We start from the raw sequence: 9,502 nt of genomic DNA on the forward strand, positions 1-9,502 counted from the left end.
TTTGTCTTTTGAAGTGTCGCAAACTGTTGTTTTGTGGTAACAACAATGAAAATGTTGAAATTATCGAACGGAATATTCTCTTTTGAAAACTGCCTAAAATGTGGCGGAGAGAGTAGTGCTTTAAACTTTATAGTGACTGCACTTGATCATCGGGCGATTTATCAAGTTGCTATTACACCTTGACCATTCACGATCGCTCTGTCATGCTACTGCTTTACAGCGACGTTGCGTCATTGAGAACAAACGTTATTGTTTTGTTTTGGTTATTCCTCATTAGTCGTTGGTTATCCAATCACTGGTACGAGTTTCATTTGTGTTCCACCGATTGGATCGGCCTGCTTTGCTATCAGAATATGTGCACTCAATTGAGACTCTTTTCGTCGGCACGATAAAAGTCTGCACGAATCCTTCGGATCATGTTCTGTAAACATTATCCAGAGAAACATGATTTCCACCATGGTGGTTATGTCACCATTTACCTCAATGTTGATGTGCATACACGACGTCATTGCATTACGGCTTTTGAACGGGTGCCAGATGATTGGTGAGCGATTTGGCGACACGATTAAAGAATTGCGACGTTGCTTGGTGACCGATTTAGCTTGCCTCTTTCCGCTGATGCAGTGCCCCGGTCCTGGAGGTTAACGCATGATTTTGTAATTTGTTCAGGGTATTGACGATAGCCCGTCTACTCTTTGTGAAGGGCATCATGGGATTGTTAACGTACCCAACAAATTGCAGCAGATGGGATACTCAGTTTCACATCCATCCGAGGGACGGCACACACAACAATGCTTCACCATGGTCTTCCTACAAAACACCAAGTTGACAATTTATAGCTGGGTCAAGATTCAAATCCAAGCTGGACAGCTTGAAGGCTGGTGTGCGTACCTCTAGAGCAGTGTTTCTCAGGTGGATTTACCAGATGACCCCATCAGTCGTGGTATTTGTTAGCCGCGACCAACTGTTATCCCTACAAGTTAAAAAAAAAAAAAAACACACTTTATTGGTGGAAATACTGCGTTTATTCAGGTGTCTTTTTTTTTTTTTTAAGCCAGGTGGGGAAAACGCCTGGGCCATGCCGACCTTGACTACAGAAGTAACAAAAAGGCTCTATCTGGGCCATTTTTTATTTCCTATTTGTACGGAACATGTCAATTTTGGGACTGGTCTTACTCAGTGAACATCGTAGCTCACTCTCGACATCAATCAGCCTGTTTCTGTCTTTAGTTTTAGTCACTACTAAGTTTGAGAATATAAGGTAAGTCATTGGGAACATCACTTGGACTTGTGTAACTACTTTGCGCAGATAGCTCGCGACCCCCCCCCCCCCGGCTTCTCGGAAATCCATTCATGACCCCCATTTGAGAAACACTCTCGAGTCTAGGCTATCCTGCCAGCCTAATTTTTGGATGTACCCACAGAATAGTCACCTTCTCTATATTTGTCCCGTCCCTTTCATTCCCATAACCCACCTCACTCACTCATCCATTCTCCGATATATGATGACCCTTCCCCATTTATCACTCTCCCTTCTTGATTAGTAAAGTTAGTTCTCTGTCTTTAGAAGTTTCCACTTTTCTTCACCATTGTATTATAATATAAGTTGTTCTCATTTTCTGTTGTCATTGCATTACATAAGGTGTTCTCACGGAGGTGAGACACAAAGTAAGCTTATTGTCAAAAGTGCCCTTTCGGAAGTAGCATTTTCTTGCATGCCTGCTTCATTGATCTATTGATCACGTACCAGTGGCAGTTCCTGATGTGAAAGCAAATATTTTGGATGCAAAAATTTTTAAATTCTATTTTGCTACTTCACGTTAATTATATAAATCATCGATTTTGGTTGACTACTAATTGAGTTCCTTGTGGCTTGGTTGGTGGCATTTGATGTCGATTTTCACATTCAAGCCTCGTTTTCCAAGATAAAGCACGATGGTCAATGGAAAAAATGTTTAACGGTTGATTTTTGAATCGAAAAAAATATTCACCTCTATTTTTTTTTTTTTTTTGACTTCTTCAATTAACATTTTTCTTTCTCATTTCCAAATTATCATTGCAGAGAGCCCAATGAATGGTGAAAACTGGTCTTCTATCTTCAACAAAGTCACTTTGAAACGACCGCAAAAGGAGAAGCACCACCAAGAGTCTTGTGCCGAGCAGAACAAATGTAGCTTCTGTCTTTTTACCTGTGAAGGCAAAACCAAATTGGAACAGCATTTGAAGAATCATTTTACCAAACGACCGTTTAACTGCACTTTTTGTGAAAAGCTCTTCGAAAAAATGTGTCATTTGAAGAAACACGAGGAAAGTCACACGAGTGAAAAGCCAATCCAATGCTCTGTTTGCAACACATCGTTTGTGAATTTGTTTCATCTGGAAAGACATAATGTTATGCACAGGGGTGAAAAGGCAAATAAGGGTACTTCCTCCTGCTGGAAGGATATGGACAACTCCACCCTGAATGTCGTGCAGAGCCGGGTGTGGCCAGACGACGTGCAGGATTTTGAGGGCTTCTCAGAAATGGGAAATGAAGAACTGGCACGACCTGCAAGAAGTATCCCCGGAGAGGGCTTCGAGAACATGAATCGCGATGACGTACAAGAACGTTTGCTGGTGCATCGCCAGAAATCAACCAATGAAGAACCGATGGAGTTGGCTCTGGCAACGAGGGATGTGAAAGAAGAAAAGGATGAATCTGAGTTGGAAAGTGACCCAAGCATGACCAACGAGGATGTGATAAAGCTTTACGAACTGCTGAGGGAAATTAAACATCATGTGGAAACCACAGATGCCAACCTGTCTCGTGCTAACCAGGCCTCCATCGCCTTTGATGTGGTGGATAACTTGTACCACGACTTGTTTTTGATCACCCAGAAGCATAAAAAAATCACTGACTTCAGGTCTCCAATCACTTGTACCTTCACCGATGAACCTGCCTCACCCACCGAGTCACTCACCCAGCTTCATCTTACCGCCTCTGAAATCTTTTTGATCAATTCTTTGCATTAAAGCATTTCGTTTTCATCCAAAACCTTTATGACTTTATTTCTTACCTTACCAGCTAAAGTGTGCATTTTGGAGCTATTGCTGTCAATAGCTCCAATCAACCGAAATAATACTGGATGAGTTTGTTGGGGGGTGGGGGTGCGGTATGTACCCTCACATACACCATCTGTAAACGATAAATGTTTATGATTTTGCCCACTGTCCACCCTCCATAAACTTCAAAACCTCAGTTTTCACAAATAATGACACCAAAATTACCCACGAACAAGATCGCATGATGTGTCATTTTCTTTGGTTATGTGACCCTCCTCTGTGAGCAGGAGGGAACAAAAATCTCAGCTTTCTTGCCCATCAAGAAAGCACTAAATGTTTATATGAGTGAGTGGTTAGAAAGCCAAGTATACATATATTCAGAGAGATCCATTAACATAGATTGCTCGGATCCCGAAACGATGTTTAAGATACCGCGTTCACTTAATTGTTCTTTACCATTTACAAAACCTCAAGGATTGCTCCAATCCAAGCCACAACTGTCAGCAGAATGCTTGGGAGGAAAAAGGTGGGAAAACGTTTCTTGTACAAAGAAATGCATTTATTTGCAAATAAATATGAGGATTTAGGCAGGACAAGGCTATCATAGACACAGATCGGAATGAAAGGGGAAAATAAGCACTATCTTGTATACAAATGTCAAGAAATACATCCATTCGTGGCCAACATTCTGAACTCTCGCAACGAAGGAGAACATAGGTGAGGACTTGAGCAAGACACGAGCTGGTTGAGGGTCCGGTATGACCCGTGAAGGCTGGTGTTGCACAGGGCACGAAGATTGCCATGAGAGGCGGCCAAACAAAAAGAGGAGTGGGATGTTGGGCTGCTATGTCCTGTCCCGCGTAGCAGCCTCAATAATGTCTTCCGTCCTTCTCCAAGACTCCGCAGCCTACCTCGCCACCAAATCTTGTGCCGCGCCAGCCAACCAGTATGTGCTTTTGTATTTTGGAAATCACATAACACTTTCCCCTGTGCCTTTGATGTTTATGCCCAAGTCCTCACCAAGCCTCACCTAAAAATAGGAGGTTCTTCATAGTTTAATCTTGCTCGATCTGCTTTATAATTAATACTCAGTGCCTCCTTAATGAGGAGGCACTGAGTGTTAATAGTTGATACGACTTACCTCTGGACAAATAGCTATCACAGAGGAAAATATAACCTACACAATGATACCGTCCATACTATTCTTAACACAATCCATCTATGGAACACACACACACACACACACACACACACACACACACACACACACACACACACACACACACACACACACACACACACACACACACACACACACACACACACACACACACACACACACACACACACACACACACACACACACACACACACACACTCTTTGGGTCACCCAATCAAAATTGGGTTATTTAGACTTCTGTAAAATGTCAAGATTGTTTACAACAGTTTGAAAAATTAATTTGGGAGTGCAACAGGGCAGTGACCTGCCAGATGGTTTCCTCATTTCCTTAAGGCCGTACAAGAGTGTGGATACCTTGTTATACTCTGTATATTGTTGTGGGCTGGAGGTCCGGTGGTGAGAGCGGCCACTATGTGGGGGAAATTATGTCTCCCCACCGGAATCCCGGAATTGTAGGCCGTTGCTCCGGATAACTCCGTGAGGCGGCGGGTCACAGAACCGACCGTGGTCGCCAATATCTCAACCGTGTAGCATAGGGTCTTTTTGTCTGGAACCAATTTACCTAATGAACTACGTGATTTCAACTACCGGGGAACCACGCCCTCTGCATGCCTTGATCGAACCGGGTCACTCTACCGGCTGTGGTAGAGTACCAACTACCAACTCCGGTTCGGGTGCAGCTGAGCAGAAACTGCCAAAGCCGTGCCGGCTCGGATGAATGGATTATCGGGTATAAAAACCCAGCAAAAACTCAGATCCGAACCATGCTGGACCAATGAAGGAAAAGACGAAAACGAACTGGGAACATTTCTAATAATCATTTATTTACAACTAGTACGTGCCCATACGTGCAAAAAAAAAAAAAATTCAAGCGCATGCCAGAAACAACAACCACACAGGCCATTCGTTTGCTCTCGTGTGCCCGTATGTGCAAACCAAAAAAAAAATAAACCAATGTCACCCGCAGGGTGACCCGTATCTTGCCAAAAGGTGACCACGTGTGACTTCTTTAAGGTCACACTGAGGTGAACAGAGCTGCTATCCACCAGGAGGGACTCCTTGAGGAATATCTGCATTCGAGAGATTCCAATGAGAATCGTTCTACAGAGTAACCATGAAAAATATGCTTTTGCCTCATAACGTCACCAAATGACGTCATAATGTCTCAAGCTTGACATATCTAGAAAGCACTCATCGAGGTGTTCAATTTGAGGTACTACACGATATGGTTCCTAAAACGTGAAAATTTGACCTTGGGGTCAAATATGTTTGACCTGAGGCGCAAACCATGAAGGTCAAGGCCAATCGCCACCAAAAATTAATCAGCTGAGCTCCAGACCATGAACTATATTCCCATGAAGTCTCAAGACGATCCGATCAAAATTGCTCAAAAAATAAGGGTTTCGTCGACTCCCCTGATTTGCGACAGTGATTTGACCTTGACCTTCAAAATTTTATGCGCTGAAAGGGACCTCTATAGGCCTCTGATATGCGAAGTTACAAAAATTTCCAATGATAACTGTGCTCTGCAGAATTTTTTATACGTGATTACAGACAAAAATAAATAAATAAATAAATAAAAAAACCATACAAGCTGACTAATAGTCCATGAGCCAGACCAAAATTTGGTACCAAATTGCAGGATAAAACGAGACACCATTTTTTGAGTAGGTTATGACCGCCACTTTAAGAATCCGCTTGCTCGCCATTTCAAAAGCGTAGCTTTCTTGGGGAAAACCGTTAGGGGGCGCTTTGAGGGGACAAAATACTGATTTTCTTTTTTTTGCAGATTTTGCAACTGGATGCAATGGACAATCACCCTAAATCAAGTTGGAGGCTATATATGTAATGTAAAAGGTAAAATTTTGACAAATTGTTTCAATTTTTAGCTTAAATGAATAGAAATTACAAATTTCAAATGCGATTTTTCTAAAAAAATTCTATTTTTTCCAGCATAATCAAAACCTGACGGATGTTGACCCATGCTATGAATACTGGTCGTCTGTGAGAGTCGTGAGACATTGTATAGGTGTCGTTGCTGATCATCAAAATCAGTTGGAAATCCAAAATGGCGTCCAAGATGGCCACCAGAACTACATCATTGAGGTATGGATAATCTTCTTTTGTGTTTCGTCTCCAATGAATTTGGGTTCGAAGATGAGTATGGAATTTTTTTTGAATTGTATATCCATTTTACTTTTTTCTCAAGACTAAATTTGGCATTATTTTTCAGGTGAACGCAGAGTATGAACAGCATAAAAATGGACCCGACAAGCTCCCAACCTGCAAAGAGGCACAAGCCTGATTGTGGTGTTTGCATTCTTTGTAAAAAGGAAGTTGCAGTAGAAAAATTAACGCTTGAGGAGACCATAAATAAGGACACTCAGACGGCAAGGGGAACCAAGGGATTCAGTTTGAATACATCTGCAGTGGCAAGATATTACCTTAGCGCAGAGTTCCGTAGCGTGGTGTTAAGGCAAATCCGACAGTTGACAGACGGGGATGAAGGAGAAAGAAAAGTGAGTCACCCAGACCTTGGAAATCGTAGAATGCAAAAGGATGAGAGAGATGTCCAGGCAGTTTCACAATTGCTGCAAACAAGCTGGGTTCACCCGTTTGCCAGAGAAGATACGCAAATCTCCAGCCATTCGACTGGACTCATAGTTCCAGATGGTGTTAAAAAGGATTTGATAAGAGCAGAGCAGGTTGGTCGAAGTGCTGCAAAGCAATTTGTGGATGAAAGACTTAGTAAAGGAGAAAGGTTCTACGACCCTTCAACAAAGCTGAAGCTCAAAACGTTTGCCTCGATGCAAGTGACGAAGAAAACAGCTGCTGGCAATCGAGAAATCACGCTGAAGGCCAAGAACTGCTTGTTCGGAAGGATGCTCCTCATTGGTTGCAGTAGGCAACTGGACATGCAGGAAGTGTTGAGGCACCCTTTGGGAACAATACCCTGGGCACTGGCCAACCACGATGAATCTCTGAAAAAGACCGCCAAGGCAGCACTTGCTAACCATCTTGAAAGGGGTGTGCTTCCAGAGGAAACTACACCTCGACCTTCCGCAGCAATCATCGATGGTATGGGACTTGTTCAGAAACTTGATGGAAATACATTAACATTTGTGGAAATATCCGAGAGGCTGCTAAAGATGGCTCTCGCAAGTCACCCAGACAGTAAAAGAGTAGATGTGGTGTTTGACATATACTTAGACTCATCAATCAAGGATGCAGAAAGGGTCAATCGTGGTGCTAACCAGGGCATCTGATTTTCACAGATAGTGCCCACTCACACGGTCAGAAACTGGAGAGGAATACTCTCCAGCCCAGCAAACAAGCGTCAACTCACGCGATTCGTTGCCAATCACTGGCAGCAGAGACAATCATTGATCGGTGAGAAAGAACTCTACGTAACAGCTGATTCGAAATGCCTCCGAATCACGCAGGATACTGTGATGGAAGTGCGTGAACTTGATTCGTCACATGAGCAAGCGGGCACTAGGGTTTTGCTACATGCGTCACACGCTGCTCGATCGGGTTTCAAATCAGTCGTCATTGTTGCCGAAGACACTGATATTCTTGTGCTTCTCTTGGCATTCAATGCTCATATCAGCACCCGCTTATGTATGCGACTTTCGTCTAAGGGAAGGATTTGACTCTTTAGCATTGACACGATTGAAGCGAGAATAGGACTTGATGGCAATTCGTTGCTGGGTCTACACGCATTCACAGGGTGCGATTCGGTCAGTGCATTCTCAGGTATGGGCAAGATCAAGGGACTGAAGTTGATGCGAGGAAATAAGGAGTTCTTGGATGCATTGTCGAAGCTGGGGAGTGAATGGACATTAAATAGGGATGTTGTTAATACTCTGCAGGCATTTACATGCCAGCTGTATGCGTCCCGAACCCATGATACAGAAGTGAACGCTCTACGCTTCAATCTATGGCGCGCTAAAAAGGGTGTTGTAGAATCCGGGCAACTACCACCGTGTGCAGACACCCTTAACCAACACATGCTAAGAGCAAATTACCAGGCCGCTGTATGGAGACGATCCCTTGATCCAAAGCCTTATGTGCCTGCTCCAGAAAACCATGGCTGGCGCACAACTGACGATGGTCGACTTGAAATATGTTGGATGACAGGACTGCCAGCGCCACAGGTAGTTTTGGACTTCATGTTCTGTGAGTGCCGCAAAGCGTGCGAACCTGGTGATTGCGTTTGCTAAGACAATAACCTTCCATGTACGGACGAATGCCGATTAAAGGATTGCAGCAACACAAAGGACAGTGACTTAGTTCTGGACGTTTCTGATGATGAGTCTTCCGATAACGATGAAAGTGATGATGAAGATTAAGGACTTCAGTGATTTATACAGTGATTTTTTTTTTATTTTTTATTTTTTTTTTTTGTATACCTTGGTCGAGGCTCGTATGAGAGCTAACACACAACTCACAGCAAGGAGGCATGAGACAAGAGGGGTGGGAGTGGAAGGGACAAAACATTGAGGAACAGACACAGGTGAACTGTGGAAGGGAGAGGGATGGGGATGGGACGGGGAACATGGCGAGGAGAAGATGGACATTACAGGGACTTTCAGGAAGGAAAGCAGGAGAATTGAAGGAAGTGGGCTTGGGTGGATTATCGGGGGTAGAAAAGATCGAGGATTTGGATGGGGGAAGATAAGAGGTGGTGGTGAACAGCTGTTTTGAAAGCCTGGAGGGAAGAATGGGAAAGAATAGAGTGAGGAAGTTTATTCCAAAGGCGGGAAAAAGAGGAATGAAAGAGTGAAGATGAGCAGTGATTCGTGATTTTGGTAGTTTTACCAGAATGGGGTTGTTGGCGGACCTTGAGCGCCCTGTGGAAATGTGGTTGGGACAAATCGCAGAGAGAGCAGGGGGGCAAGGCTGGAGAGGAGTCGGTAGAAGACAGAAAGACCACCGACCAACCTGCGGTGATTGAGTGAGAGGCCCAAAGACTCAGCTTCATTGCGGGAGATGCCAATGATCTTAAAAGCCCTGGTTTCGACAGCGTGAAGTCGAGAAAGGTGGGAGGCAGGAGCACCAGCCCAGAGGGGAGAGCAGTACTCCATCAGGCTACGGACAAAAGCTTTGTAAGTAGTCAGGAGCTCAAGAGGGCCGAGGAAGGACTTTGCACGACGGAGGATTCCCAGTCGGCGACTGGCTTTTGAGGCAAGGTTGGAAATGTGACTTTCCCAGGAATGGCAAGGATGTCTGTGATGCACAGTCAGTTACAAGTACAAATTGAATGTCGATATCACGTCA

At 43.9% G+C, this 9,502-nt stretch overlaps 2 protein-coding genes across 8 annotated transcripts in view; both read left to right on the top strand.

Moving 5' to 3' along the window:
• LOC147009946 (uncharacterized) overlaps window positions 1–3,034 on the top strand; it is a 53,852-nt gene extending 50,818 nt beyond the window's left edge. For all 7 annotated transcript variants that reach the window (XM_085863284.1, XM_085863282.1, XM_085863280.1 and 4 more), the window contains one exon: window positions 2,063–3,034. In XM_085863284.1, the coding sequence (XP_085719410.1) occupies window positions 2,063–3,012 (950 nt within the window). In that variant the 3' untranslated portion in view covers window positions 3,013–3,034. The remainder of the gene's footprint in view (window positions 1–2,062) is intronic.
• A 2,658-nt stretch (window positions 3,035–5,692) lies between these two features.
• LOC147009948 (uncharacterized) lies at window positions 5,693–8,890 on the top strand. The gene is made up of 3 exons (XM_085863314.1): window positions 5,693–6,079; window positions 6,176–6,328; window positions 6,456–8,890. The coding sequence occupies exon 3, from the start codon at window positions 6,469–6,471 to the stop codon at window positions 7,486–7,488; it is 1,020 nt and encodes a 339-aa protein (XP_085719440.1). The 5' UTR covers window positions 5,693–6,079; window positions 6,176–6,328; window positions 6,456–6,468; the 3' UTR covers window positions 7,489–8,890.
• Window positions 8,891–9,502: the final 612 nt, after the last annotated feature.

The sequence above is a fragment of the Eptatretus burgeri genome, chromosome 17, assembly GCF_056783735.1.
Source record: "Eptatretus burgeri isolate ZD-2024b chromosome 17, Ebu_testis_v1, whole genome shotgun sequence".
NCBI lineage: Eukaryota > Metazoa > Chordata > Myxini > Myxiniformes > Myxinidae > Eptatretus > Eptatretus burgeri.